Source organism: Fusarium flagelliforme, assembly GCF_020744385.1.
Source record: "Fusarium flagelliforme strain FIESC 12 MPI-CAGE-AA-0113 chromosome Unknown B0J16scaffold_4, whole genome shotgun sequence".
In the NCBI taxonomy this organism is placed as follows: Eukaryota; Fungi; Ascomycota; class Sordariomycetes; order Hypocreales; family Nectriaceae; genus Fusarium; species Fusarium flagelliforme.
In genome coordinates, this window is record NW_025763506.1 from 1,567,213 (window position 1) to 1,594,326 (window position 27,114).

At 47.6% G+C, this 27,114-nt stretch overlaps 13 protein-coding genes across 13 annotated transcripts; 6 read left to right on the forward strand and 7 right to left on the reverse strand.

Moving 5' to 3' along the window:
- Nucleotides 1-106: 106 nt before the first annotated feature.
- B0J16DRAFT_340949 (S-adenosyl-L-methionine-dependent methyltransferase) lies at nt 107-2,350 on the forward strand. The gene is made up of 8 exons (XM_046127766.1): nt 107-592; nt 650-789; nt 842-883; nt 933-999; nt 1,049-1,089; nt 1,139-1,228; nt 1,304-1,646; nt 1,705-2,350. The coding sequence occupies exons 1-8, from the start codon at nt 452-454 to the stop codon at nt 1,936-1,938; spliced, it is 1,098 nt and encodes a 365-aa protein (XP_045982780.1). The 5' UTR covers nt 107-451; the 3' UTR covers nt 1,939-2,350.
- Nucleotides 2,351-2,508: 158 nt separating this feature from the next.
- B0J16DRAFT_319940 (uncharacterized protein) lies at nt 2,509-3,244 on the forward strand (the record flags this gene model as incomplete). The annotated part of the gene is made up of 2 exons (XM_046125540.1): nt 2,509-2,713; nt 2,952-3,244. The coding sequence occupies 2 exons, from the start codon at nt 2,509-2,511 to the stop codon at nt 3,242-3,244; spliced, it is 498 nt and encodes a 165-aa protein (XP_045982781.1).
- A 1,104-nt stretch (nt 3,245-4,348) lies between these two features.
- B0J16DRAFT_340952 (cytochrome P450) lies at nt 4,349-6,250 on the reverse strand. Its single transcript, XM_046127767.1, has 3 exons — nt 5,869-6,250; nt 5,195-5,816; nt 4,349-5,146 (listed from the first exon to the last, which is right to left on the reverse strand). Exons 1-3 carry the CDS (start codon nt 6,077-6,079, stop codon nt 4,459-4,461), a joined length of 1,521 nt encoding a protein of 506 aa, XP_045982782.1. The 5' UTR covers nt 6,080-6,250; the 3' UTR covers nt 4,349-4,458.
- Nucleotides 6,251-6,733: 483 nt separating this feature from the next.
- Nucleotides 6,734-7,224, reverse strand: B0J16DRAFT_340953 (uncharacterized protein). Its single transcript, XM_046127768.1, has one exon. It carries the CDS (start codon nt 7,065-7,067, stop codon nt 6,759-6,761), a length of 309 nt encoding a protein of 102 aa, XP_045982783.1. The 5' UTR covers nt 7,068-7,224; the 3' UTR covers nt 6,734-6,758.
- Nucleotides 7,225-7,999: 775 nt separating this feature from the next.
- Nucleotides 8,000-9,294, forward strand: B0J16DRAFT_414536 (uncharacterized protein; the record flags this gene model as incomplete). Its single annotated transcript, XM_046133460.1, has 3 exons — nt 8,000-8,123; nt 8,191-8,704; nt 8,772-9,294. The coding sequence occupies 3 exons, from the start codon at nt 8,000-8,002 to the stop codon at nt 9,202-9,204; spliced, it is 1,071 nt and encodes a 356-aa protein (XP_045982784.1). The 3' UTR covers nt 9,205-9,294.
- Nucleotides 9,295-9,534: 240 nt separating this feature from the next.
- On the reverse strand, nt 9,535-11,850 carry B0J16DRAFT_340956 (uncharacterized protein). Its single transcript, XM_046127769.1, has 3 exons — nt 11,115-11,850; nt 10,194-11,061; nt 9,535-10,133 (listed from the first exon to the last, which is right to left on the reverse strand). Exons 1-3 carry the CDS (start codon nt 11,753-11,755, stop codon nt 9,741-9,743), a joined length of 1,902 nt encoding a protein of 633 aa, XP_045982785.1. The 5' UTR covers nt 11,756-11,850; the 3' UTR covers nt 9,535-9,740.
- A 2,332-nt stretch (nt 11,851-14,182) lies between these two features.
- On the reverse strand, nt 14,183-15,945 carry B0J16DRAFT_124921 (transferase family-domain-containing protein). Its single transcript, XM_046121676.1, has one exon. The coding sequence runs from the start codon at nt 15,810-15,812 to the stop codon at nt 14,298-14,300; it is 1,515 nt and encodes a 504-aa protein (XP_045982786.1). The 5' UTR covers nt 15,813-15,945; the 3' UTR covers nt 14,183-14,297.
- A 1,274-nt stretch (nt 15,946-17,219) lies between these two features.
- On the forward strand, nt 17,220-18,971 carry B0J16DRAFT_286735 (uncharacterized protein). Its single transcript, XM_046124117.1, has 5 exons — nt 17,220-17,774; nt 17,831-17,867; nt 17,918-17,985; nt 18,043-18,437; nt 18,486-18,971. Exons 1-5 carry the CDS (start codon nt 17,571-17,573, stop codon nt 18,937-18,939), a joined length of 1,158 nt encoding a protein of 385 aa, XP_045982787.1. The 5' UTR covers nt 17,220-17,570; the 3' UTR covers nt 18,940-18,971.
- A 544-nt stretch (nt 18,972-19,515) lies between these two features.
- Nucleotides 19,516-20,237, forward strand: B0J16DRAFT_340961 (uncharacterized protein). Its single transcript, XM_046127770.1, has 3 exons — nt 19,516-19,614; nt 19,679-19,693; nt 19,747-20,237. Exons 1-3 carry the CDS (start codon nt 19,553-19,555, stop codon nt 20,177-20,179), a joined length of 510 nt encoding a protein of 169 aa, XP_045982788.1. The 5' UTR covers nt 19,516-19,552; the 3' UTR covers nt 20,180-20,237.
- Nucleotides 20,238-21,000: 763 nt separating this feature from the next.
- Nucleotides 21,001-21,857, reverse strand: B0J16DRAFT_398878 (uncharacterized protein; the record flags this gene model as incomplete). The annotated part of the gene is made up of 2 exons (XM_046132422.1): nt 21,001-21,656; nt 21,710-21,857. The coding sequence occupies 2 exons, from the start codon at nt 21,855-21,857 to the stop codon at nt 21,001-21,003; spliced, it is 804 nt and encodes a 267-aa protein (XP_045982789.1).
- An 808-nt stretch (nt 21,858-22,665) lies between these two features.
- Nucleotides 22,666-23,171, forward strand: B0J16DRAFT_384217 (uncharacterized protein; the record flags this gene model as incomplete). The annotated part of the gene is made up of 4 exons (XM_046131400.1): nt 22,666-22,709; nt 22,771-22,972; nt 23,024-23,071; nt 23,118-23,171. 4 exons carry the CDS (start codon nt 22,666-22,668, stop codon nt 23,169-23,171), a joined length of 348 nt encoding a protein of 115 aa, XP_045982790.1.
- A 364-nt stretch (nt 23,172-23,535) lies between these two features.
- On the reverse strand, nt 23,536-25,845 carry B0J16DRAFT_340965 (heterokaryon incompatibility protein-domain-containing protein). The gene is made up of 3 exons (XM_046127771.1): nt 25,358-25,845; nt 25,063-25,294; nt 23,536-25,003 (listed from the first exon to the last, which is right to left on the reverse strand). Exons 1-3 carry the CDS (start codon nt 25,788-25,790, stop codon nt 23,617-23,619), a joined length of 2,052 nt encoding a protein of 683 aa, XP_045982791.1. The 5' UTR covers nt 25,791-25,845; the 3' UTR covers nt 23,536-23,616.
- A 162-nt stretch (nt 25,846-26,007) lies between these two features.
- B0J16DRAFT_414542 (glycosyl hydrolase) lies at nt 26,008-27,072 on the reverse strand. The gene has a single exon (XM_046133461.1). The coding sequence runs from the start codon at nt 27,060-27,062 to the stop codon at nt 26,055-26,057; it is 1,008 nt and encodes a 335-aa protein (XP_045982792.1). The 5' UTR covers nt 27,063-27,072; the 3' UTR covers nt 26,008-26,054.
- Nucleotides 27,073-27,114: the final 42 nt, after the last annotated feature.

A 27,114-nucleotide genomic window follows, 5' to 3' on the forward strand; every position in this document is an offset into this window, starting at 1 on the left:
TTCATTGGATCTGAAAGTTCGTCAGTGGTCCACTCGGATATCCAACCCCACGCCTTGCTATGCCATACCTGTTCTTTCGGGATTAGATGCAGTCGTAAATAGCAAGGCCAATAAGATCCGTCAATTAATTACTTCCGAATATTTATGTGACATATCGTCCGCCATTTTCTTGTATCCTAACCTCATCGGTAGAATTTGTCTTCGCTTTGGCCTCTCCATCCAAAAAGCAACGGTCGTATTCGCCAAGGATACGAAAGCTGAACCCCAGTTCACCCAAACCCCAGCACAGAAATCCCATGATCTGATACTTACTGTTACAGTAATGATCCGCAATTAGCCGAGCAAAATCACATTTCATTACCAACCCCGCAAGGCCCCCTTCTCACGAAAAAAATTGCGCGTTGACCAAATCGAGTTGTTTGCTAACGTAGACGACCAACCGCAGAAAACAATGGCCGAGACCACTGCAACTTCTCCCAAGCAATCGCCCAGGTCACCTGTGTCGCAAAAGTCGCACAGGTCCGGGACTGATCGCGAGGCTGCGGATGCTGCGGGTCTTCAAACTGCTGAGCACTGGGCCAACTTAGCGCAGGTAAGCTGACATCTAGTCGTCTCTAAGACCCGGATCGTGAGCTAATTCACACCCCAGGAACCCCACGATGATGACACTGATTCCACGCTTGAGAGCGATGTTGAGTCTTCCACGGCTTCTATGTCTTCCAGTATCTTGAACTATAGGACTATCAAGGGAAGAACCTACCACTCAGAAAGGGGCAACGCAGAATACTGGTAAAGCTTGTCAATGACTCAGACGAGTGTTCGCTTACTTACAGTTTCTTAGGGCATCCAATGATGCTCAGCAGAACGAAGCCATAGATATCATGTAAAGTCCTTGGACGCGTTCAAATTGTCACTGGCTAACGCGTTTCCAGTCACCACTACCTCCTCCTGGCACTTGATGAGAAACTTCATTTAGCTCCGGTCAAGGACGATGTTAAGGTTTGACTCTCTCCTTGCAAACGAAACTATAGAGCTGACTCTTGTGAAGTCTGTTCTCGACGTAGGCACAGGTACAGGTATCTGGGCGATGTATGTCAGCCTGTGGTAGCAATGAGCCATTCGAAGCTAACTCGTGTAGTGATTTTGCAGATGAGCACCCCTATGCCGAAGTAACAGGAACCGATATTTCACCCATCCAACCAAGTTGGGTCCCGCCAAACGTTAAGTTGTGAGTCGTTTTGAGCCTGGGACATTCTCACCACTATGATGAGGATGGAATTTTGTATCGCTGACAACAAATTAGTGAGATTGAGGATTGTACCCAACCATGGACATTCTCCCCTGATACCTTCGACTTCATCCATATGCGCTACCTATATGGCTCCATTGGTGACTGGGGTTCCTTGTTCCAAGAAGCATACCGCGCTTGCGCACCAGGTGGATGGGTTGAAAGCTTCGAGGCCTCACCTCGCTTAGAGAGTGACGACGGTAGTGTCCAAGAAGGTAGCGCCATCGACGAGTGGGGAAAGTTCTTTATCGAAGGTGGTAAAAAGCTTGGAAGGACTTTTACTATCATTGATGATGATCTTCAGCAGAAGGGCATGGAGGAAGCAGGGTTTGTCGACATAAAAACTTGGGATTTCAAGGTATGTGAACGTTATGACTTTCCATATACGATGAGAACTAACCTGGTCAACTCTCTAGGCCCCAGTCGGTGCCTGGCCCAAAGACCCAAAGATGCAGGAGATTGGCAGATTCGGACATGCAGCCATGGATCAAGACTTGGAAGGATTTGTTCTCTATATGGCAAGCTTTGTCTTGGGCTGGTCGCAGGAGGAAGTTCTGGTGTATTGCTCCCAGCTGCGACGCGAGTTGCGTAATAGGAGCCATCACCCATACTGCCGGATGCGTATTGTTTACGGACGAAAGCCGGAGTAACAGATTTTGCAAGCCTGCACGGGCTTATCTCCACAGCAGCTGATAGCGTTGAAAGCGAGACTATACTTGGTGTTCAACTCCTCATTTAAATAAACGCGTGAAAGAGAATCGCGTCTACGCCCAAACAGAAGTCTCCACTTTTAAGCGCGTCACAAGCCTACCCTGTACTTGTTCGACAATGAAGTCAAATTGAGGTCAGCGAGGACTTCGCGGATCAAATGTGGTCTAAAAAGTCTTAAGAAATCTCATAAATAGCTATAGGTGTACGCTGGGTGATAGGTTGAGTACAGAAATACTAGGAACATTGAGAAGTCTGGATGTGGTTTGAAGATACTAGCAAAGTTGGGATGTCTTGCGTCAATGTTTTCAGAATCATTGTTCCGCGCTGGCAATAATTCCCGTCTAATGTCCCAGTACTACTGCTTATTCAGCAAGCTCCTGATTGTTCATTGGATGCTGAGCAACTGTGAAGATGTCCAGCACTAGCACTTAAACAGACTAGTCATGTTTCTCATAATTGTCAAAGCTCACAATTAGAATTACCATCGATTGGTGTTCCTCAGGATAGAAATGATTAAGTTAGATCTTGATTCAGTGAATGTGACGGTGCCTCTCATCTACGAGATCTTAGGTAATAAGAGTAGTATCGTCAGTGAATATGAGATAATTTATCAGTCTGTTGCGGTGTTCCATCGAAAGAGGGTTCAACGTAGACCAGAATTATATGTCACCGAATCAGATTCAGAAAACACTGTCGATATACGTGAAGTCACACGTGGGCTTCTATGAAGAATCACTGACACTAAACTAATAATGGATATAATCAAATGATTTTGGAAGGCTCATTCTCAGTGACTCAGGGCTGGCGACTTACTATAAAAGCCCGGCTTTTTGGAGTCCCCTCGAACTCCGACTCCAACGCATCAACAGTCTATACCCAGAAAAATAGTTCTACTACAGAGATAACTTAACTACAAAGAAACATTCTGAATATTAGGTCTTTATAACAAAAGCTTTTCGAAATGTTAACCCTCGGAGACTTTTTCATTGGATCCCCAAGGCCGACGTGGTCGACAAACAGAAGTTCAAGACCGCTGTTGAGTCACTCTACCCCAAAGATGAGAGTGGAAAGTCCACCGTCGAGGTCGAAACCGACGTCCTAGGGCAGACAGACAGTTTCAAGGTGGTCTGTCAGTCTCGAGAACCTATGGACCTGATGGAAGAGCTACAGAAGAACGCTGATGAGAATTGCGTGAAGAGGAAGGTGGAAATGGTGGAGATTAAGAAGGAAGATGACTCTAACTAGATACTCATGGGGTAGGAAACAACCAAAGGGAGAAGAATAGCTAGCGAAGATCGTTAAGGGATAATTAAATATCATGTGACCAGGCCACTAAGAAACAAGAAATTCTTTGGCAACGGCTTTAACACTATAGTGATGAGATAAATTATAAAAAGGTTTAAGGCGAAGATTTTGAAGTTTGCTCACTCTAGGTAGACCCTCTCTATAACACTGGGAGAAATCTGCAGCTAGGAACTTATAAGCTTGGCGCGATAGATATATGTTATTGCAAGTCCTACTTCATGTGTTAATAACATCTGCGTTTGAATGCCAATCATCATGTGAACTCTAAAACACAGTATCACGCATAACAGGAGGAACAAGTTTCTTGCGATCTGAATCACAGGCTGTACCCGATCTGTGACTGTGAGCATTCTTACATTGAGCTATCTTATTAACCGCTGTCGGCATATCTCCTATATGCGATTCAAGCCTTACACTTCACTATAAGAGAGCGTCTCCCAACTTCCGTTCCAGTTCAGATCCCAACTCAAACCTTGCACAATCTGCTAAAGCCACCAAGCTCCACAACGACAAACAAAACGTCTATATACCACAATCCACTCAACAGACTATACAAATAGAGCGACTTCTTCAAGACAGCCGTCCTTGTCATACTGTCAAAATTCGCAAGGATAAGGTGGAAGATGAGCACAAACTCAAGGGAGCTTGCCAGGCCATGTTCCCTCCTGCAGATAACGGAAATATCAGTGTCGAATTCTGTTTCGACATTGCTGACGACCCCGACAACATCGAGATCTATTACTTGTCGTATACTACTGTGAACCTGGGGGAAGAGCTGAAGAAGAAGGGAGATGGCGGCGGTCTAAAGAAGGAAGAAAATAGCGAGACCAATGTTGCTAACATGCCCACGGTTCTGTGGGGTTGAGGTTAGAGTAACGACACCAGGGGCTGGTATTAGTGGTATGGATTAGATAGTGTTTGGCCTGTGAGCTGGCTCAATGAAGACTGAGTTATAAACCATCTTGATCACTTCAAACTAAGCATGTTTCCATATCGGGATGTCTTTGCCACGATCATCTCTGCTTATAAAACGTACAGACTTATGCTGGTACAGGTATAAGGCGTTTGCTTACTTGATCTAGGCCGCCTGACTAGCGCTTAACTTTGTGTGAGTGGTAATTGGTATTCTATAGATGGTTATGCTACTTGAAAGATTAAGCAGCAGCGTCGCGAGGGGAGATCTTGATCTTCATATCCTCAAAGTAACTCACACCACCATTAACAACATACTTGCCCCTCTTCAATTCGTCAACCCACTCAACATTAAAGCTCCTCAAGAACTGTAGAGGACCCTTGTAAAGTTCCATCCTCGCAACATCCTGTCCGAGACAAACTCGAGGTCCGTATCCGAAGCCCATGTTATACTTGTTGTAGATCTTAGCCTTATCTTCGTCCAACCATCGCTCGGGCTTAAACTTCTCAGCGTCATCGCCGTAGATGTTGGGGTCACGGTGCACGAGCCAAGGGTTGCAGGTGATTTCAGTACCCTCGGGGACAAAGTGGCCACAGATTTCAAGACCGCCAGCAGGTGCGATACGAGGGAAGATGTTGGGTGCAGAGGGGTTGAGACGCATACTCTCTTTGACGCAGGCGACGTAGTAGGGGCAGTGCTCGACAACCTCGTCGTATTGGGGCATTTCGGATAGTTTTCCAGCGGCAGTGGCCTCGTCGATCTCGGCGAGGAGCTGCTTATAGACAGTCGGGTTGGTGAGGATGTGGATCATCATCGCTTGGAAGGCAGTGCCAGTAGTATCAGCACCGGCGAGGAGGACAAGTAGAATCTCAGCCTTGATATAGTTGATATCGAGAGGCTTATCATTCTCGTCGCGAGCCTCGATGAAGCTGCGATGTGTTAGTGATTTGTATTGTATGTGAGGAAAAATGACTTACGTCTGAAGAAGATCAATGCGTCCACCAGTAGAGCCATTCTCAATATCCTTAAAGCGCTGCGCAATCAAGCGATCACGGAAACGCATCAGCGTTCCAATACCGGAATCCTGCTCAGGACTAGCAACCATGTACTTGCCCAAGAAAGTGCTTTTGACCCAGTTGGTGAAGGGGTGCAGTCTAGCCATGATACCGAAAGGCGTAAGACCATCGTGGAAACCCTGGATGAGGCCCTCAACATCCTTGCCCTCCTTGACGAAGCCAAAGGGAGCACCGAAGCCAACTTCAGAAATGATGTCATAGGCCATGAAGACAGCCCAAGGCGCAAAGTCAAAGGGCTTGTTGGTAGCAGCAAAGTCGCGCTGAAGGCGAGCCATCCAAGTGTTGATGTTTCCGTCGATCAAAGGTTCCATCTTCTTGATGTTGGTCAGACTGTATAGAGGGGCGGCGATCTTTCGGTACTTGGTGTGCATAACGGAATCTTGCATGTTGAAGAGCGATTCATCTTTACCAAAGCTTCCAGTGATGTAGTGCTTTGACTTGTTTGCGTGACGGTTGTAGATCTTGGGGAGTTGGGTAGCGTCGCTGACCAGCAGCATGGTAGGGGTGATTCGAATGACAGGTCCTGCGAATGTCAGTATGCATCCAATCGGTTGATGTAATTGTATTGATCTTACCATGCTTCTGATGAAGCTCTTGAAAGGTTTCACACTCATCTGCTATCACATTATGGTAGGTGATCCAAAGGCGTGTGACGCTTCCCCAGAAGTTACCAGGGAATTTGGCAAGGGGATGCAAGAAGCGGTACTTGACGACCTGCCAAACAACGGAAAAGACAACATAAGCGACACCCAAAAGGGCGACGTTCGTGATGCTAATGACAGCCATGATTGTATCACCACCTGTCCAAAAGCAAATAAACGAAAGTTTAATCAAGCCAATGGTTGGAAGCTAGAAAATAAGCATGCGTTTTAACCAGGGGATGCGTCTGCGATATGTAAATGTACTACGTAGTAGCGATCGACGGCGAAAAGAACCACAGCGGCTCGTAGCTCCGGGGCATCCTTTCGCATATCCTAGTATCCATTTGGAATGGACCTTGTAACCAACTTGAGGGGGTTCGTGCCTCTTTGGCGATCCATTACCAAGGACGTTGAAAGGTCCGTGATTGTTATGCTATGCATGCAGCCAAGTGGACTTGATGTCGAAACTGTTTCTCTTTGGCAGGTGGTTGCAGAGGGTGCCAGGCCACCGAAAGCATGAGAGACGAAATAATTCAGCCAGTTAATGCCATCTTAAGAGTGGAGGCTGGACTACCTTATTCTGCCCGCCTAAGCCCAGGATGCTTGGCTTTGTGTTCGTGTTAAATTGGCGTTATTCTCGGCTGTCAGGTAATGCTAGTTCCACCGTTCTGATTGACGTACCTGAAATGCCTTTTACGAGCATGTCACCAACCAACAGCCTTGGCATCGCAACTGGCTAACGTGGACTCTTGCAAGGAACTTTACGCGGGTGGAAAAAAATTCTGATCCTGGTCCTACCCACCCAAATACCAGGATCGTCATATTCAGCTCTGAGATTGTGTCCCTGGTAAGCACCTTGTTGTAATTACAACACAGCGCCGCAATCCTTCACATGTTAAGTTGTTGCAGAGACGCATCTGGCGGCAATCTGCGAATCTCGATAGAGGATTAACTTGACGATCGACTCCTGTATAATACCCCTGTGTCATATCGTAGGCGAACTCTCCACAGTCATATGATCTGATGTCCATCATTGCCAAGAATAGAGAGGAGGACCTCGTTTGCGAGGCTACCCACAAAAGCAAAGAGACAACCAACAACTGCGGGAACAAGACGAGGCGGGTCTCTGTCATTTATGTAAAGATGACAGTCCGAGTCATGAGAAACAAAGAGGCAAAAAACAAGCAACGAGGCTCGGCGGCTGAGGCGGGAGGCGCACAACCAATACATCCACATGCCGGTCATGAAGTAATCAAGATAACGGCCCGTGAGCCTAGCTTGAGACAAGCACACAGTAGACTCAACGGTGAAGAACACAACGGCAGCTAGGGGAACTTGGAAAAGAAGGCCTAAAGCTGAGGAAACAAGACTAAGACCAAGCTAAAGGACCGAGGCTAGGTCGGCTAGGCCGTAAAAGTGACTGATCAACACGAAACCCCCCACTCCGGGGCACTTTATCCGAATTTCCCGGTCTTGTCGAACAATCCCAGAAGCCAATCATTAACTAAATGTCGACATTGATCCACTGTAACCCAGATGTAACCCTATGTTGGTTGTCCTGTCCTCATACAGTACTCTCATCAGCGAATGAAACATTCCCAAACCTGTGCATTTCTCCTGAAGATTACTTTGCTCCCAAGGCCAAGACAAAGAGCCTCTTGTCCCGTGGAACCCCCATGTTAACAATCCTGGTGTCTTTTCCAGGCGAAGTCAAAAAGGTCTCAGCCGGGAAGATCATTGCGTGAAAGGATGGCGCGAAAGGGGCCGAGACGACCAAGCCATAGAGATGCCTCCCAACTGACGTCTGTGCATCAACTACACGCTACAGAAGGGAAAGAGATTGGCATAGTACCAGTGAATTAATCATTCCGCAGGATTTGGTGTAATGAAACTGCCATCTGCCTGTCTCAGTTTGACTTGCAATGGGGGAGGGTCTTCCATTTAACTCGGAGCGCATTCTCCCCATTGCGTTGCAAACTCGAACCACATACTTATCCATTCCTTTTTCTCGTTTGCGTTTGCATTTGCATTTTCTGTTTCGTTTCGCGTTGAGTTATATGCAATCATGGAGTCGCAAGGTCCCACGGTGAACTCCGTCGCCATTGTCTTTGCCGTTATTAGCTTCATTGCTGTCGTGCTTCGCTTATGGGCGCGGATCAGTATTGTGCGGTCAGTGGGTGCTGACGACTGTAAGTGAAAACAAACGAGGCCCATAACTCCACTGCTCGCCCTCTTTGCTTCTGACACTTGTGACAGATCTCATTTGCGTGGGTGCTCTACTCTCGTGGTCCTTTATCGGCTGCACGATAGCCTCAGTCAATCATGGCCTCGGAAGCCATTACGAGGATGTCATAAAGCGAGGTACTGATAACTTCATCGCCTATCTCCAAATCGTTTGGCTATCCTCCATTTTTTACAATGCTTGTCTCGGCTTCATCAAGATCTCGGTTCTCGCCCTGTACACTCGCCTCGGCGATAAGGTGCTCCGCAAGACAGCCTTCTTCATGATGGGAGTTGTAGGATGCCAGGCAGGAGCTAACGTCCTTGCTTGCATTTTCCAATGCTCGCCTATTCCTGCCGCATACGATATCACGATACCAGTGGAGGCTAAGAAGTGCGTCGACATCAATGCTTTTTACCTTGCCAACGCGGCTGTCAACATCTTCACGGACATCCTCACCTACACCCTGCCAATTCCCCTTGTGGCACGACTCCGTGTTCCGCGACGACAAAAGATCAGCTTGGCTATTATCCTCGGTCTTGGACTCTTGTAAGTCTCCCTTTCATCTCGACTATGAGCACTGTTCTCTTGACGGCCCAATACTAATACCTTCTAGCGCCTGTATCTCCTCCATCATCCGAATCACCTACATTCCACCCATGCTCCGATCCACCGACCAAACCTGGGTTATCTCCAACGCCATGTACTGGTCCGTCATCGAAACGAACATCGGAATTCTCGCTGCCTCGATCCCCTCTTACAAAGCTATTGCCAAGAAGTACGCACCTCGTCTGCTCGGAAGTACTGGTATCTCCAGCAACAAGCTGTCTGGCTTCAAGCAAATGCCTGTCGAGCTGCGAAACAACAGCATGCCTAGCAACGGCGCACCCAAGAGTACTTTCGAGACGAACATCAAGAATGGACTTGACGATAACAGCAGTGAGGAGGTGCTCGTTATGCCTAACGGCCAGATTGGTGTCAAGACAGATATTGTCTTCCGATACGAGAGCAACCTAGAGAATGGCCAAGGGCATAGCCGCCACATTTGAAATGGTGGATGGCCGGAGATATATACCAAATAACGCCTAATAGATCAAATGTTCTCTGCCTGGAGTAACTGAAACTCGTTGCGACTTGGGGCTGCAAGCTTAAAATAATACGATCCATGACAGAAGTCGGATTCCTTACCAGACACAAATAGTCACATGATTCTATTCAGTTCTAATTACCAGATAGCATTCCTGATATAGGTTACGGAGCTATGTGCACTCCATCAACAAGCTCACGCTGATGAAAGTATACAATTTCACCGTCAAACATTAACTCCTTTGCAGACTAGCAGGTGGGTAACAGAAATATTATCCTCCAAAGCTTAGGTTGGCTCTTATTATAGAATACCCTAAGTACTAGCCTAAGCTAGTTAAGATAGACTAAATTCTTTCATTTGTTATGCTCTTGGAGATAGTCTTTCTGATACCCTAACGACCAGTTGCTTGACAGATATTCATTGGAGTTGTGTTGTCAAAGGTGTTGTTTTATTAGCGCATTGTGGGCATCTTATTCCCTGATGTGCCACCAGCAAACCCTAAATAGAAGTCATGATATGACTCGCCCAAGCACTATTCGCTGTGTAATACCACTGCCCCCCTCCTTCATTAACCCTTGTATCCTGAAGCCAGACCGCCTTGTCATCCTTGCTGATCTCGATAGGAGGGTTCATTTTCTTCTGCGGTGGTTTGAGGAAGTCGTCTCCAATAGCAAATGTGTAGATTGCAACAGTTAACTTTGCTAGGGTGTACGCCTTTGCCCAGGTGAAGTCCTCAATGTCCCCAGAGATATGCAACAGGCTTCCCATGAAGCCCTGGAGGAACGTCTGAACGGGATCTTTCCTGCGATCCTCACTCAGCCAACTTGGGATATTTGCGAAGATGAGGGTTCGGAGATTCTTGGCATAAGAAATTGATCGTGCCAAAGCATCCTGTGTATGTTAGAAACTGGCCGTTTCTATCTGTGATGTGGTTGGAAGGTGGTCGCTTACCAAGTCATTCTCGTCGGGTGCAATCTCGAGAATTCGTAGCCTAGGCAGATTCTTTGTAAAGACCTCGACAGCCTGGGCCGAAACGTAATAAGGAGCATGGCCTTGATATTTAAATTGTAGTGATTCAAGATGCTTGTGAATGATGACCACCTGTTGAAGTCTTCTAGACAAGCCCGGGTTGACGAAATCGCTGTTGTAGCAGACATTGCGGTAGAAGACATTGTGTTCGAGGAGGTTGAGAGATGTCAGGGTATCAAAGGATGCAAGAAATCGATAGATGCTCTCCAGATGTTTTTCTGAAGCCACGGGATTTGGCTGGTCTGCATCCATGTCGACTGATAGCTTTCTCAACTGGATGGATCCTTTGTCTGCCCTGCCGAACAAATCCTCGAGATGCTTAAACAATATGACATTACCTTCCCCCAGTCGAGTAAACTTGAGCTCCCTGAGCTGCAAAAAGTCGATAGACTTGTTGAGATCAGTCCACAGAAGCGCGCGTTCGCCTTCCCAACAATGACCAGTCAAGGTCAGTGACTTGAGCGCAGTGAAATAATGCGGCTGCTCGAGGGCATCAGGATCTTGTTCCTCGATTCGATCCTCGAAATCCTCCAGAAAATTAGAGCTATACCGCAATGCACGAACGTCGAGGGTCATTAGAGTTGACAGTGACCTTGCAAGGATAGTTTGGAGGACTTTCTGTCGACCAGTGACAAGGCCGCTGAACATTCCGGCATGAAAGGCGAGATGCTTGAGACCGCTCAGTTGAGAGAGAGGAAAGGCATTGTCGTCTGTGATGCAACCCGTGCATGAATCAGTTACTCGCAACGCCTTGAGGTGTTTAAGTGCGGCAATACTGTGAGCCATTGATCTGTGGCGCATCCGTCAGTCACTGCAGTTCGAAGCATGTCGACAATAACTCACGCATTAAGCTCGGTGGTGTCCAAGACCTCCAAGTTAGTCAAATTCTTCAAGACCTCCTCCAAGTATCTGACAACGATCGGCCGATGCTTCTTCCCCGGGTCAATGCCACCAATGGTCATTTGACGGACATTAAGGGCGCACTTGGGTACAGCATTTCGATCAAGAAGACTGGAAAACCTTTCTTGTTGACCCTTGTATCTTCCCTCGCGCCTAATTTGCTTCTTCTGGGCGATGCTAAGATGGGGCTCCAGGCGACGAATAACTTTGGGTATGTGGGCGAAGAAGCCCACTCTGACCGCGATGTGGTTGTGAACTATTGACATTGCGAGGTTGTAGTAGCGTTGTGAGGTGCATGCCAGGTTGATCATTGCTCGTGAATCGTCAATATGATGTAAGATGTTGAACTGGATCTCAGCCGGCAAGACTGAGAGAGCGTCTTCTGAAGTTGACGGAGCTTGCTGACGCCTGAGATGAATGTTAGGTACTTTGGCCTTAGACCTATCCTTCTTCTTCCTCTTTGCTCTCTGTGTCGCTTCTGTTTCAGTAGAGGTCTTTCGTTTCCTGAGAATTCGTCCCTCCACGACGGCAGGACCAGGTGCGGAGGGGACATTCGCGATTCTTGTACTTCTCCTCGGAACCATGTCGTCTTCTTGAAGATGACCTTAGGGTGTCGGAGAGATGGCAACCTAAGCCTTAGGGGACAATGTTCTCGGATGAACGAGTATGTGAAGATGTGTAAAGATTGAAGAATAGAGGACATGTTGAAGTAGGGAGATGAGAAGGTAGATGTTGTGGAGGAGATCTGATGACAAAGATCTCCTGTGTGGATTGATTGGTGGCTTTCTCGCGCTAAGGTCGCTGTAGCCTAAGAGAATCCACCCGACGCTACCAGATTAGGAAAGCGCCGAACTGTTGGTTGATGCATGTATAAGTCGACTCCTGTCCCATATTGTTTAAAACCCAAATTGCATGAGCGATGGAAACCCTGCCAGTACAGGATTGACCATTGCTGGATTGTAGGTGGGTATCAACCCCGAATACAGTGGCTGAACCGGCGGGTACCAATACGTCGTCGGGGCCTGGTAGTGGTAGTTCAGGGGATGCATACAGCTAAATGGCATGGATCTGGCCGGCAGTGGATTGTTTGGTGACGGCTTCAAACAGGCACCCTTCTTGTACCCACTCGGACGGTACACTGCTTGACAGACCTTACGCTCAAGCTTATCCGGGTGATAGACCACATCAAAAGCCGCGGTATTGGCCAAGTTGAGGATGATGCGGACAGGACCCGGACAGCCAGAAATGTAGCGTTTGTTCAGGCAGAAGGGATATTCTGTCAATTGACCGTTGGACACCAATCCCAACTTTTCTTTATTGTAAAATTGTCGGGGATACAGGGCGCCGGTATAGCTCGGTACCTGGCTCGCCTGTTCCCTGAGCTGAGAGGCGGGGATGTTGCGATACCATCTGTCGTTCTCCAGGCCGGGAAGTGAATAATATGAGCACTCCGAAGAGGTATCGTCATCGACCTGGTAGGAGGGGAGGGGAGGTGTTGCAGTCATGGCTGCCATTTGGGCATTGTGCCCCTCGAGTGCGGCGAATGTCAGAGCCATGGCGATTAATTTTGTATATCTGAGAGTATTACTCCTTTGAGGGATGGGACACAAGCCAAGAAGAAGGACCGATAATGCAAGAAGGAAGATGTTGAAGTAGAAGATGTAGAGAAGTTCAAGATGAAGAGATTTGGCTGCTTGCAAGGATCGCTCGCTGATGTTTGAAAAGTGCGTCAAGTAGTTTGTAAATGTGTATGTACGAGTGTGAAAGAATGAGAAAAGAAAATTGAGAAGCATGGGGGAGAGACAGCTTTTTATACACGATAGAAATCAGTAAAACTCTATTGACAAGCTCGATAAAATCCCATATATCCTAGGCCTCACACTTGAAGTGACTTACAGTGCTTGATGCCATCGTTAAGTTTTGATATTATGCAAACTTAGACACCGAGGTTGTCCAATCGGAGGTTGTACGTATGCTGAATGATTCAGAACTATCACGGGTGGCCTTAGATTACACTGGGCCTCGCTGCAGGTTAACCCTTTCAATTGAGAAAATCTCTCGTATCATGTGTCTGTCCGATTCTGTGTATTTCGACTACCACAAGATTTGTTTCTTGTTGTGGAATAGCTGCCCGAACTCCTAGCTGCCGACCGAATATTCCCCTTCCAACGTCAGTAAAAAAACAACAAGATGACTTTAAAACCCCCTCACATTGATTTCAGGAGGCTGAAACTTACTGACTTAGTTGTTGAGGAGGTGTTTCTTTTTATACAAATGTGGTTGGGATTGTAGGTGGTTAATGTTGGTAGAAATATGAGAAGACAAAAAACAGGATAGAAGCAAGGAAAGAAGGGCATTTTGTAGCCAGCTTAAACCTTATGTTAGGGTAAGGTAAGAAAAAGGTTCTATGCGGGTAAAGGAGTTATGATGCCTTTTGTAAAGTGTAAATATCTTCAAACCGTATCGGTGGTACTTCGACTATCTTTCAGGCGGAGGAACTAGGCAGGATGAAGAGAGTTTCTCAGCACAGTCGGATATTGCTGAGGCACGGTCTAGACTATTTTCTCACGAATCAAGGTGTATTATCTTGAAGACTGTGACGCACGATAAAACTCTAATCACAAAGGAGCCGGCTGCCTTTTTGACCTGAAGATGACGATAAGGTGGTATCGGGATTAAAAGCGGTGGTTCTGGTTATCAGACGCAGAAGATGTTTGACATGCAAGAGTCATTTTATTATTATATCCCCTTTGAACTTTAGCAGCGGAACAAATAGGCTTTATTGCGTGGGGGGCGTTGAAAGTTTAGTTCAGCATGAGATATATTGAGTTTTTATTGAGAAAAGGTTTACAAAAAGCGAGAAGAAAAAGGAGGATCAGATAATGGTAAAGGGAAAGTATGGTCCGACTGCTTTAACATCTTGTCTTGGGTACCTGGCTTGCGATGTAGCTGAAATCCTCAGGCAGGAGACAAAGCAGATCACGGCATCAAGTCACAGGTAGTCATACAAATTATGTTCAGGAATAATTCAGTCATTGCTTTAATTCTAGTTCTGGCTCAATACATTTTCGTATTCCCAGCCAAACAGCTCCGTAAAAGATCGCTTGCCCATAAAAACACATAATCTTAAGCACGCTTAGGTCCCTCAGCATATTGTCGCCAGAAAGGATCATTCATAAGACTCTCCATAGCGCTGTTCTCAGTGTTGACAAAAACTTCAATTCCGGGACCAGCCTCCGGTCGGTGGGGGAGAAGGACGTGCATGGCGTGTGTGATTCCAACCTTGGGTGGTCGAAGGGCTTGCATGCGGTCACCCAAGGCAGGACCCCACTTGATGTCGTAGAAGGGAAACTCTCTCCACGAGGAGAGGAGGGCATGGTTGCCGGGCATGTCGAGGAAGATGGTGGGAACGAGACGGGCCACGTTGTTGAGTTGCTCGACGCGGGCTGTGATGCTGTCGAGGTATGAGTCCTTGGACTTGTTGACAGTGGCCCGGACGACAAGGGCGACATCTGCCAGAGTGGCCTCTTCCTCATTGATTAGTGTTTGAATGTCCATAATAGTAGGCGCGAAACCAAGGATGTTGCCGATAGTGTACTTGTGGACATTCTGGCCCGCGTAGCGGCGACGGGCATCGAGAGCAAGACCAAGCATGGAAGTTCCAGTAGGCTTATCGTCGCCCTGTTTGTGCTTGTGCTGGGCCATCATTGTGCAGCGCCATACAAGGGCTGTGAGGGCATCGTTGGTAGAAATGTAAGGGGAGTTGTCCTTGTTGGACTTGAAGAGCTTGGCGTTGGAGGGGGAAGCAAGCTCTTTCAGGGCTTGGATCTTCTCAGGGGAGAAGTAGAAAACATTGCCGTGGGCAACAGGTGAAGCAAGCTTCTCAGGAGGGCCGGTCGGTGTGAAAGGAACCTCGAGGTACTCAGCATGGTCCTCAGCCTTACCAGGCTTGGCGCCGGATGACTTGGCGATCTTGGCTCGGTCCGCGACTGGAATCTCAGCTGGCTTGGGGATGGGAAGACCCTGAGCTTTACGGACATCCTCGGCGAGAAGCTCGGTGAACTTGTACATACAGGCGCCGTCAATGAAAGCGTGGAGGAAGAGCATGTTGAGGAGAAGACCACCCTTAATAAAGTTCACTTGCATCATGGTGGTGTTCAGCCTGTCAACACCAGCAGCAGGCCACTCACCACCGAGTCCTCTTTGACAGACGACATCAGGATCCAGAGCAGAAGCAGGGAAGCCTTGGCTCTTCAGCTCCTGGAAAGAAGGAAAGTCTTCATTGCGGAGGTCCTTCACCTTGAAGTCGTGCTCGATCTCATCGCCGTAGTGACGAAGCTGTAATAGACCATCCTCTAGGTATGTAGTAGTAGGAACAGCCTCGCAGCCAGCAATTGGAACACGCTCCTTGAAAGCAGAGTAAGCCTTTTTGAAGACTGTTGTCAACTCTTCAGAGTCGTAGTTCTCGGGAAGCTCAAAGTGGAAGACAAGTCTGACCCAGCCCATCGGGCCAATCTTCTCTGTGGGAAGCAGGGGAGGAGCAAGGTCTAAGACCTCATTGACCTGCTCAGTTACAGCAGTCTTGGTGGGGATGTCATGGGTTTGGTCGACAACCAGAACCTCAGTTGGGACAGCAGCCATGATTTTCTGCTTGGTGGTGCGTTTACTGAATGGAGGTGACAGGTGGTTTGATTCGAGGGGGAAGTAGAAGGATGACGAAGAGGGGAAGGATGAATGTAACTGTAGTGGATATTGGGACTTTTCCCTCTCGTTTCGTATGCGGCGGACAGGCCTGGCTTCTAATACTCGTAACGAGAGAGCACATGTGGCAACACGAGGCTGCCTTCCGCCACTGTGTCCCGGCTCCCCGACCTTTTTTTGTCCTTCTCTTTTGCTATGTAACCCCTTACGCCGCTCAATTACTGCTTCAGGGTCCTCTGTTAGACTAAACGATGAACCAACAGACACAAGATAGTTGTACAGGGTTACACGGTGCTACACGAGCAACAATTGGGATCGGCATCGATTACTCGTTGGAGTATGGACGAATGACCAAGCTTTTCTGTCAACCGTCATTGGCGCGTTTGGGGCCGATCCAGTTCTTCATCAGGGGCAGACGAAAAGCGATTCGGAATTTAGCGATCATTATGGGTACCGAGATGAAGGGTTGAGATATCAGTCCACTTGGGCTCAAGCTCTGAACCAAGCCCTTGATGGTACTAGCGTACTATCCGGAGCAAACGGGCAGAGACGAGCTTGGAGAATTTAATACAGGACCCTTTAGGATCGGAGTATTTAGAACTTTCGACCTTGCTGGTCGAAACTGTTGTTTGGAGGGCTGATGAAGCACAGGTAGAACCGTGAGATTTGTACATGAATCAAGTGGATGTCCATATCCGTTGATTTCTTCACTAAAACGGCTAAAGGATCCTTTGAACCGAACAACTGGGTCCAATTTTTCAATCAGCTCATCGACCGATCGACGCGTCTTCGGCTTTGGGACTTCTCATCCGCGGCAATTCCCAGTACTAGCCCATCACGGCGTTACAGCGCCAAATCGAGAAGCGAATGAAACTTTCCAGCATTAATATCATGGATCGAAACCCTTCTTGAGGAGAACTACAACGCTGCATAAACGGTTTACGACACATGGACCATGCCCTGAAACGTGCCTTTCCGGACTAAATCCTTGTAGCATCCGAACGGACGTGGCTTGCGCGGATAACAGGGGTTTTTATTCCCGAGTGGCCTGTTCGCGTCTTGGCTGGTCTGAGTGCCAGAGCCGCAATCTGTCTTGGCAAGCCTTACTTGTGGGAGCTGTCAGATCTTAGTTCAACGTTGCAGGAATCTGCATATAAACCACAACGGGAGTAATATCCTTCTTCAATGCGATGGAATTCTTCTAAATTGCCAAGATGTTTCTAGTATGGGAAAGGAAACAAGATCCCAAAGACATGGCATCGGAGAAATGCGAGAAGAATGGCAAGGTCATCATCAGCCAACACCAGGTAGCAATGAGAGTGGGCACTCCAGAATGACCCATTCCCACTTTGCGCACCAACTTTTCTCAATTGTGGGCTGTTTGTTCCCTCTCAAAGTTCCCCCAATGTGTCAATGTAACAATTTACGCCGAAATGAAGTAAAATGCACCCAAAGGATTGACGTCGCTTTCCAAGGCACGGTTGGGGCAAAGTAGGCAAAAGACATGATTGCCACGAGGAAAAAGAAACGACATCCTAGTGGCTAAACCCTCCGTTTCTGCAGGGCTGGTCCCGAAGACTGTATCCCATTTTTCTGTTGTCTTTCCATTTAACGGACCGTTAACCCCATGGGCAGACGGACTCTCAAAAGTTACCGTAATCTTTTTCTCTGCATGCAGCTAGAGTGCAACACTCAGCTATGGAACTGGATCCCAATATCGTAGCCCTCTTTGGCCCACCACCCGAGGATCTGGATCTCAATCACAATCAGATCACACTCTACAATGCCGTTACTTGCGTTGTTCTTGGCATCGCGTTCTTGATGGTGGCGTTGCGGTTTTATGTGAGGAACATGAAATCTGCCAAGTTGGAGATGGATGATTGGGCTGTCTTGGTGAGTTTGGTAAGTTGGTCGCATTCATATCCATGGTAGTGGTGACTTACTAACGGTACCTCTAGTTCTGCTGTGCCTCGACTGTCGTCATGACGATTCTGGGTAAGTTCACCGTCTTCAGACGCGGCTGAACTGAAGCTAATCTCATTCAGCTGGCGTACATGGGTCTGGCGCACATGTTTGGTCCATCAAGATCATGACTCTCGTCGAGGTCTTCAAGGTAAGGCGAGACATCTACAACTTACTTGACATCCAAGTCGACTAACAACCACCATAGATCGTCTATGCAGAGCCTTTTGTTTATGCCCTGGCTGTGACATCGGTCAAAGTCAGCATCCTCCTTCTCTACCGCCGTCTTTTCCCTCTTGGTATCGACAAGAGTCAGGCCTACACAATCATGTTCTACATCGCAACATTCTTGACAACAGTATACCCTTTCATTCTCTGGATTACGATGGCCTTTGCTTGTAAGCCCATCAGGTTCTTCTGGACGCAATATATCGGCGAGCAGGGCAAGTGTATCGAGGTGAAGCTCTTCTTTCTTGTCCTGGGAGTCATGAACATGATGAACGACATCATCATCCTGAGTGTTCCTATTCCTCGTATCTGGGCCCTGCAGATGAACAACAAGACTAAGGTCTCAGTTATCTGCATCATGCTTCTCGGTAGCTTGTAAGTCCGCCTGAATCGAAGGATCAGTACCCTCGCTAACTCTGTTAGTGTTTGTGTCGCCAGTATCGCTCGAATCTACTACCTCTGGGGTTTCTTCCAGAACCTCGATGCCACATGGTGGATGGGTCCTTCGTTTGCCTGGTCAAGTCTCGAGCCGTCAGTCGCCGTCATCTCAGCATGCTTACCCACACTGGCACCTCTCTTCCGACTCGGCCGTATGGGCTCGACCTCTCGAGGTACGCCTTATGGGGGTTCAGCAGCCAATGAGCTGTCCAAGCCTGGATCCAAGCATTTCCAACTCTTTAGCGTCAACCGAGCCAAGGGGACTGGATTTCAAAGTGAGGATGATGAGGTTGAGCTGACATACGATGTGGGTCGAGGCGGCACCAACGAGCAAGCTGTTTGGCATGACAAGGGCTCGGCAGCTGAGCAAGGCATTGTTGTTCAGACACAGGTATCAGTCACGCGTCATAATAGAAGATCACCAAGTGAAGCCAGTTAGATGGTTTCTGAACTATTAATACTTACACGATTGTAAATGAGATGAAGATACTGACATCACGATCTGTTCTTGACACGTGAGCTGGCTGATGCCTCCATCCAGCAAAGAAAAGCAAAGTAAGAACTGTCATTACCGCAAGCTATGTGTGTTTTGATCGGGAGGATTGAAAACCAACAAGCAAGAATTATATCCATTGACATTCCATCATGAACTTCAATCTGACTCTACATGCTTTCAGTGTTACTATCGATCGTACATTTCTCAATGTGGTTATTGACTGTGCTTACCCTATCGACTCTTATCGCCTTATCGCCTTACCACCCACTCTGATAGTGCAGGGTCATCAAACTTCATGCTGTTGTCTACCCTGGAGGCTGTGACAGTGTCTTATTTTGCTCGAAAAGCTCTAGCAGTCAGTAAGATTCCATCCATCTGTTATGTTTTACGTTCAAGCCGTTCCGCTTGCTCAGGCAAGTACCGAGTTGAAGTTTTACTGATGGTCCCATGACGTCATTGGCGTTTTCTGCTAACTGATCCCCTCTTTGTGGTTTCGCATTCCATACCTCATTCCTGTCTTGCAAAATCCGTTGTACGTTCATCCGATTAACTCACGATGTCAGATCACTATGATACGTTTCCAGTTCTCAGACTGCTGAGTGGCTGGGGAGTGGTCAGGTACGTTTTCAATCAAGTGTCTAAACACGGATACAAGATTACTCACTAACTGATGTCAATACAGTGGCCCTGGACTCTTGTATGCCTTCCTTTTGAAGGAAAAGTGACTTTTCAGCTGAAATAGATATCTAGTATGGTCCGGAGCTTAGTCTCCGGCGTCCCGACTGCAACAGTCGTCGGTGTAGCCAGCGGAATGGCAGGCAGCATGATTTATGGCACAGCCGGAATTCCCTTCATCCTCGGCTCTTCAATTGGCTTCGCAATCGGTAGCTACCGATGGTACAGAGTCGCTACTCATGAAGCTCTACTTCAACTAGAGCGGTACCCCGCACTGTTGCGACTGCATATCTGCTCCAACTTTCCATGGATACCAGACTTGCAAGACAAAGGTCATGATTGGTACACTACTGATACCTTCCGTCGGTCCTGGGTAATGAGAAGTATGCTGGTTGTTGGATGGCTTTCGGCTGAGCCGTCATTGAGGGAAATAAGGGAACGGAGAGAGATGAGGCTTGTGGAGGAGTACGTTACTCGTGACGAGTCTGAGGATAAAGAAGAACGTTGATAACAGCTTTTGTCTCTAATTTGTTGGTAGAGTCGCTGTCAGAACAAACAGATTGAGGTGTAACACGCATCCAGAAATCGTCAGCGACGTGACTTGGATCTGTGGCCACTAAAATATTGTGCCGTTGGCCTATGTGCGGTCAATGAAATTGGACCTTTGTAAAGAAAGTCGATGCACTCACCTATGGGGATATCCAGTACCCCCCTTTTCTTTTTAAAAGGTTCAGTGAGAACGAGTCCTGATACCATGACAATTAAAGTCTGCTTGTCTATGGAGAATTTCCAATGGTTATCCACGGCAGCATTCAATAGTTGCATACGACACGAGATATCAGATATGAAAGATATATCGAAACAAGAACCAGTCTGGAAGAACCTATCGTTTTCACCAAACACATTAGTGTCTTTGATAAGTCCGTTGTCTAACGTGGGTGGTCCATATGTCTCAGCCGAAGAGTAGGAAAATCCACAGCCTTTCGGCCTGGTAGAGGCAATATTTCCTTCGCAAAACGCGCGACGGTTCATATTAGGGAAAGGCTACGGGCAATTGCTTCCGGAAGATCGAGATAATCGATCAAAAGAAGACGCCAAAATTTCATAATTCAGGGCACAGAAATGACTGTTCCAGGGGAAGCAAACATAAATGACAGGAAATAAACAGTCACTAGAATCTGAAATTTATTACAAATGAAGTTCTCTGCTGCTACTAAATACTTTCATCTCCAAGGCAAGATTTCTGCAAGTTGATCCCATGAGGAGGTAAATCTAATGGGTCACATGAATACCCATTTCGCGAAACCCATGGATAATCTCGAGGCCACTCTATCGGAAGTTGCCCTGTCCGTTGCAGAGGGATAAGGGAGGGTTGCTTCCCGGCTTGGCACAAACCGAGATAGCTCCCTCAACCCACTTGATGCCGTTGTAACTGCCTTCCTCGTGGCTATCGGCATACCAGGTACCAATCTCGGTAGCGGATCCGATACAGCCCTGGAACTGACGACCAGAACGACGAGTGGTGAGAGGCTTGGTGATCATGACGCCGCAGTTGCCATCCTTGATAGTGCCTTTGGTCACGACTGATGTCAGGGTGGTCCATGTCTTGCTGTAGTCAATGCCGAGACTAGCACCTAGCTTGTCCTTGACGAATCCAAGGTCAGCTCCGGCGCTGCCGCCAACACTGTTAGCAACGTTGTAGCCAGACGAGACACTGATGTCCATGTCGCCGACGGCACAGACGACGGGGGACATCTGAACGTCCCAATCGACAAAGGTTTCGGTCTTGTCAGTGGTGATGTAGAAGGTGCTATCACAGCCGTCTCGCTTCCCCTCTTTATGGTCTGTGGAGTTACCCCATGGCTTTGTGTGGTTTGACCACCCTGGGCCGTAGGGAAGCCATCTCTTGTCAAGCTTTGGAGCACCAATCTTGATGCCCTTTTCTTTGAGCTTGGCAAGGTACTCCTCTTCTTTCATGACATAGGCTCAGGCAATTCTTAGTATTATTCGGATGAGATAAACGAGAGTGAAGACTTACCAGTGTCTTTGATAGGGACGATGACATCACCGGGTTGGACTTGATAATTGGAAGTCCATTTTGTAGCTCCAGGGAAAGGGTTCTCTTCCAAGGGGATCGCGACGGCGATGGAAGCGAGGAAGGCGGAAACTAGGACAGAGTAATGCATTTTGGAGATGTTTTCAAAGGTGACGTGATGAAAGAAGATGTGTGAGTTGATGTGGATGTTGGAGTTATGTTGAAGGTGATGAATGATGGAAAGAGCGGGATAGAAGTGACTATTTATGCCCTTTCCATTATCAAAGACGAGACATGATAGCTCTATGTCTACCGAAAATTGCCTATCTTCAAGTTCAAACTTGCCGAACTGTGAGGCTTCCAAAATCCAACTTCTTTCGTATTCAAACAACTCATGGTCCAGTATCTGGACAGCATCATGACACTTTGTTGTCTATCATCATTTTAATAAAGTTTGACGAGTGGGTACTGAGTACGGCACTTATTCTATGCCATATATACCGAATTGATGATGATCTTTTGTGGAGTTTTGCCGTTGGGTCTAACAATTATGACGATCAAGATACTATTCGGGTTACCTTGTTGTGGGGGTGGTCAATCAAACAGGATGATTATAGTTTTGACAACCCTCGTATACCGACCATATGGCAACACGGGGCGAGTCATTCAGACCAAATTGCTCAACCTGCATTTCAAAAGTGACTGAGTCGCTTTATTTAATTGGCGGAATCTCTATACCGATATACCGACTTTAACTGAACTTGTGATTGTTACTCGTATATGGAGTCATGACATGATAGGATAAACTTCTGCCGTCGGACCGACAGCGACTTCCACGGACCAAATACCGAGACGACAAGTATAAAGAGTTACAGGAACCTATGTTAGAATCATAATCACTCAACTCCTTATCCTTGCATCAATATTCCATCACTGGTACAACTCATATCTCAATCATCATGCAGATCTCTTTCTTCACACTTGCTCTCATGGCTGCAGCCGGGTTAGTCTCAACACCATTCACGGTCACTTCAAAAAAAAACTAATGAATGGTCTCTTCGCAGTGCTCAGGCTGCCCTCCACAAGTCTGCTGCTTGCGTCTCAAACAGAGTGTCTTCCCCCGTAGGCGGTACTCCTTGGAGCGTGAGCTACAATTGGCAGACCAACTATGAAGTCCTTCCTGATGCGACAGAATGTGCCTGCAACTTCTACAAGGCGCGAAACAAGGGGAGCGAGTGGTGGAACACGTGCCCTGATTGTGCCTTTGTGAGTCAATAAACTTTGGCTGGATGAGCATTTGACTGACATCATTGTTAGGACGGTACTGTCTGCAACTCTCCTGATGGCCATATTGGTGGCGATGAGGTACGTTTATGAATTTCGTTGAGATAAAGGTCTAATCATGTTACAGATGGAATACTACTGCAAGGAGCTGTGTGGCGCTCAGGGATCAGAGGCCGACTAATGGTTTGGAGTGGATGCTGAGATGGAGAGATGGTGTTCATGGTATCTGTGTATATATTTCTCGAGTGTCTTGTTTTGTTGGCAACACTTTGTGGCGTTTCACCTAGACCTATACATATCCTGTACCGTGTGGAGAGGCTCGGTACAGTGAGATGTACATTTAAGTTAACAAATTGATCGGTATACAATGTTCCCGTGCATGATGAATCTTCCGTAATGAGGATTATGTTGAAGGTAGGATGCCTTCCGGTTAAGCGGTCGTTTAGGGAGATGAGAGACTTGTGGAGGATTATGTCGCTCGTGACGAGTCTGAGGATAAGGAAGAACGTTGATGACAGCTTGTGTCTGCAGTCAATAATTCCCCTGTCAGGTTCATGCCGTGGAAGGTGAGAGATAGTGTATGTGCATACGCATATAGCTAAATCTATCAAGTCAAATGACTGATGTCATACAAGCGTGATGGTGGGGCATTCATCTTTCGCCTGCTCCTCGGGTTTCCATCCCATCATTCCATCATTCAAAGTAAGAATCCCCTTCCTTGTAAATACCTCGCTTCCTTTGTCTTTTGCAACCAGCAAGGCCTCATAGAAGACTGTCTTCTGTCCAGGCAGTGTTCCACATAGTAAGATCAGAGCATAAAGCTCAGCCCCTCCCAAACTTTGCAAGAACCTCTTTTCTTCCTCTCGAATATCCCGGGGAAGCTTATCAAAGTCATGTTCATATGTCAAATCCGTATCCATGGCTGGTGTATGTAATATCGGCTGACCTTGAAAGCTGAGCCGCGGTTGTTCATGATCACAGTTATGGGTGGATACATCAAGCTGTTGCATGGGCGCTCGAATAACAAGCTTGCCTTCTGTAATCTCACCATAAAGATTGGATCCATTGAGTTTAATGTTGATATCGAGTATATCGGCCAGGATATCACAGCTATGTCGGATCCGAAGCGTTGGGGCCCCGTCAACTGATGCCCACGACCAGGATGGTGCTCTATACTCTTTCACCCGTCTGCAGTACCTAGGGTTCCATGGCAGTTGATAGACAAGGGACGAACGCCAATGGCCAGCAACATAGTCGTCATCCAGGAGCTTTGACCAGATACTAGCAAGGCCAGACATAGCTGGGAGCTTATCAGAGGCCTTCGTCAGCTCTCGTATGCCGTATAAGCTGATTAGCGAGTACCACGACCCTAACAACATTTCACGTTCGTCTCTATACATTATCCTGTCTGTGTTTGTCCATTCTCCTTCCATCTCACGGCTGATTTCTGTCTGAGTGATGGTATGGTATCGCTCCTCAGATATCCAGCCATCCTCCGTGCGAAACCCCTTGGCGCATTCAAATGCCATTTGATCCTTGGTATAAATCAGTGAGCGATGTGACAACACACGTTCCTGGAAAGCCCAGCCCCTTTGGGAAACTGGCTCGTCAGGCAGGGAAATGTACAGAGTCGATTCGCATTCTTCCAATGGAGCCGAGTGTGCAAGAACGTGTCCATCTATGCCACTAGAAGTGTACTCAAATTCGAAGTATTCTTTGAACGGTAACTCGCTGAAAAGTCCCACGCTACTATCGTCAGCCTTTGATGCTATGACTGTAAGGTAGGCGTTGGCGTATACAGAGAGCATACGGGCTGCTTCTCGCTCCCAGTCCTCGTAGTCGTCTTGACAGATGCACATGCTATCTATCCATAAATATCTGACGCCGAGGTATCTTGTCAGCATTATGGCATCCTGGTGTGTTTTGGGCAAGTCGGTTATGGCAATTTTGGACTTTCGGTCCTCAAGCGTAGCTTTGGTGGTGATGAACTGTGGAGATATCCCCCAACAATAGCTATATGGAAGGTTAGTAAAGACATAATTTCAGAGATCCTGGAGTTAGGTCACTTGTACCTCAACGCTATATATTTCCCAGTTTCAACATCACTCGTCTCCCTAAGCCTTACATCAAGACTGGCATTGTCCTTGCCAACATCAATAACCCTTGTTGGTAAGCGGGAGTCTCCTGGACAGCACTGGTGTTCGACACATTGATTAAGCCACCTGCTCACCCGCAACATCGCGGTTGCCGAGCCACAATGGAGCTCAACTGGTCTGCCGGGTATGATATTTGCAAGAGGGTCATCTAGAAACAGTCAGCCATTCTCATCCTGTGCAGGGCTCATGTAGGGAGCCTAAATAGACTCACCATCTCTGACGCACAAAGCAATGGCTGCTACCAACATCGCTGCATCGCCAAATCGGGAATCTGTCGGACTGAATGCCCAAAAGCCATATCCATTGGGGCGCTTGGTAAGCCAGAAGTTCCACAGTGGCCAGCCGAACTTGAGTTTGTTCGGCGCTTCATAGCTAGACTTGAGGTCTTCCAGTCTTGCTCTACAAAGCTTCGTCCTACAGCGCTCTACCTGCTTATAGATCAGATAACAAAGCCCGCAGTGCAGCTCGATTCCAGAGGATCTAAGCGCTTCGACGCTTTGATGATGTGAATAACCTTGCTGATCGCTTTGCCAGAAGATAAATTCATGGATGTCCCCGTCCCCGATGTCCCATGTTTGAACATCGATCGGTACGGGTGGAAGAGTCTCCCAGGGGATATTGCTGCAAAGATCGCATAGACCCATGCTTCAAAGTTTGTTGCGATAAACTGGATGCAAGTTGTCCTTGCGGCTATAAAAGTCACACACGTTGATAAGATAAAAATGCCGCAAGCCCAAGGCAGCTTCGCCTAGCGTCAGACAACTCTCGGCTCAACTGCAATAAGCCGAGCTTATGCACAAAATCACCGGCTATTTGTGAATACATTGCATTTCACCTATCACTCAATAGAGTCTACAGTCTTCGGAACCTTCTGAAGAAAGTCATAAAAAAGTTTATTCGACTCAGCCTTATGGCAAAGGTCTAGGCTTAACGCTTTCCAGAGTCGGCGTAACCTCCGCAAACAGACCAGTATCCGCATCAATTGGCAAGACATCAATTGTAGTTTCGCGTCTAAAGCCACCACCATCTGGGATACGGAATCTATGGTACGCAATATACCATTCATCTGTACCTGGAATGTTCAATACTGAGTTATGTCCCGTCCCCAAGATACCCTTCGACTCGTCCTTCTTCAGAATGACACCTCGATAAGTCCAAGGTCCGATGGGGTTGTCAGCTGTCGCATAGCCAACGCGGTAGTTCTCAGAACCCGTGTCGTCGATGGAATAGGTCATGTGGTATGTTCCGTCACGATAATTGACAAAAAGGCCTTCGCGGAAGTCCTCGAGGCCGGCGATGCGACTCCATGTTCCGGACTTAAGAGAGACCATATCGTCGTTGAGCTCTGCGACGATGGGCACGCCGTTGCCCCAGTACAAGTACCACTTCCCACTTTCGGGGTCTTGGAAGGCTGCTGGGTCGATGGCCTGGTTGCTGACAATGGGTTCATCTGAAGTTCCCTTAATCATAGGCTTTGACTGAGCCTTCCAGGGTCCCTCTGGATGATCAGCGACAGCAACGCCGATGCTCTTGTGGCCTTCTTTGACAGACGGGTTGTTGCCACTGTGGTAAAAGTAAAATTTACCATCGCGCTCAGCAAAGCCAGGCGCCCAAGCGTTGCCGGTCGCCCAAGGAACATTTCCATTCTCGCCGTCGAGGACAAGGAATGGCTTCTCGCTCTTTGTCCAGGACACCAAGTCTGGAGACTTCCACCAGTAGAACTCATTGCCGCCCCAGCCCTCGAAGCCGTCAGTGGTGACAAAGAGATAATATGTGTTGTTGACAACAGCAATGTTAGGATCAGCCCAGAGTCCTGCTAAGACAGGGCTATCTCGCTTTGACAAGACTCGTGCTGAAGCTGAACTAAGAGTAAGAAGAGCCACGAGGGCATGACTTGGAAGAGAGAGAAGACGCATGGTGAAAGGCTTATTAGTGAGTCCACAACCTCATCATAACTCTACTTCAGCA

Bases quoted from the DNA above. Each gene is read 5' to 3' on its own strand.
- B0J16DRAFT_340949 (XM_046127766.1), top strand. From the start codon at position 452: ATGGCCGAGACCACTGCAACTTCTCCCAAGCAATCGCCCAGGTCACCT. The intron at 790-841 runs GTAAAGCTTGTC...ACAGTTTCTTAG, and splicing joins AGGGGCAACGCAGAATACTG to GGCATCCAATGATGCTCAGC. The intron at 1,000-1,048 runs GTTTGACTCTCT...ACTCTTGTGAAG, and splicing joins CGGTCAAGGACGATGTTAAG to TCTGTTCTCGACGTAGGCAC.
- B0J16DRAFT_340952 (XM_046127767.1), bottom strand. From the start codon at position 6,079: ATGGCTGTCATTAGCATCACGAACGTCGCCCTTTTGGGTGTCGCTTAT. The intron at 5,817-5,868 runs GTAAGATCAATA...TGACATTCGCAG, and splicing joins AGAGCTTCATCAGAAGCATG to GACCTGTCATTCGAATCACC. The intron at 5,147-5,194 runs GTAAGTCATTTT...AACACATCGCAG, and splicing joins CGCATTGATCTTCTTCAGAC to CTTCATCGAGGCTCGCGACG.
- B0J16DRAFT_340953 (XM_046127768.1), bottom strand. From the start codon at position 7,067: ATGACAGAGACCCGCCTCGTCTTGTTCCCGCAGTTGTTGGTTGTCTCT.
- B0J16DRAFT_340956 (XM_046127769.1), bottom strand. From the start codon at position 11,755: ATGGTTCCGAGGAGAAGTACAAGAATCGCGAATGTCCCCTCCGCACCT. The intron at 11,062-11,114 runs GTGAGTTATTGT...GATGCGCCACAG, and splicing joins GACACCACCGAGCTTAATGC to ATCAATGGCTCACAGTATTG. The intron at 10,134-10,193 runs GTAAGCGACCAC...TAACATACACAG, and splicing joins CACCCGACGAGAATGACTTG to GATGCTTTGGCACGATCAAT.
- B0J16DRAFT_124921 (XM_046121676.1), bottom strand. From the start codon at position 15,812: ATGGCTGCTGTCCCAACTGAGGTTCTGGTTGTCGACCAAACCCATGAC.
- B0J16DRAFT_286735 (XM_046124117.1), top strand. From the start codon at position 17,571: ATGGAACTGGATCCCAATATCGTAGCCCTCTTTGGCCCACCACCCGAG. The intron at 17,775-17,830 runs GTAAGTTGGTCG...CGGTACCTCTAG, and splicing joins GGGCTGTCTTGGTGAGTTTG to TTCTGCTGTGCCTCGACTGT. The intron at 18,438-18,485 runs GTAAGTCCGCCT...TAACTCTGTTAG, and splicing joins ATCATGCTTCTCGGTAGCTT to TGTTTGTGTCGCCAGTATCG.
- B0J16DRAFT_340961 (XM_046127770.1), top strand. From the start codon at position 19,553: ATGTCAGATCACTATGATACGTTTCCAGTTCTCAGACTGCTGAGTGGC.
- B0J16DRAFT_340965 (XM_046127771.1), bottom strand. From the start codon at position 25,790: ATGGGTCTATGCGATCTTTGCAGCAATATCCCCTGGGAGACTCTTCCA. The intron at 25,295-25,357 runs GTGAGTCTATTT...GACTGTTTCTAG, and splicing joins TGCTTTGTGCGTCAGAGATG to ATGACCCTCTTGCAAATATC. The intron at 25,004-25,062 runs GTACAAGTGACC...CCTTCCATATAG, and splicing joins GGGAAATATATAGCGTTGAG to CTATTGTTGGGGGATATCTC.
- B0J16DRAFT_414542 (XM_046133461.1), bottom strand. From the start codon at position 27,062: ATGCGTCTTCTCTCTCTTCCAAGTCATGCCCTCGTGGCTCTTCTTACT.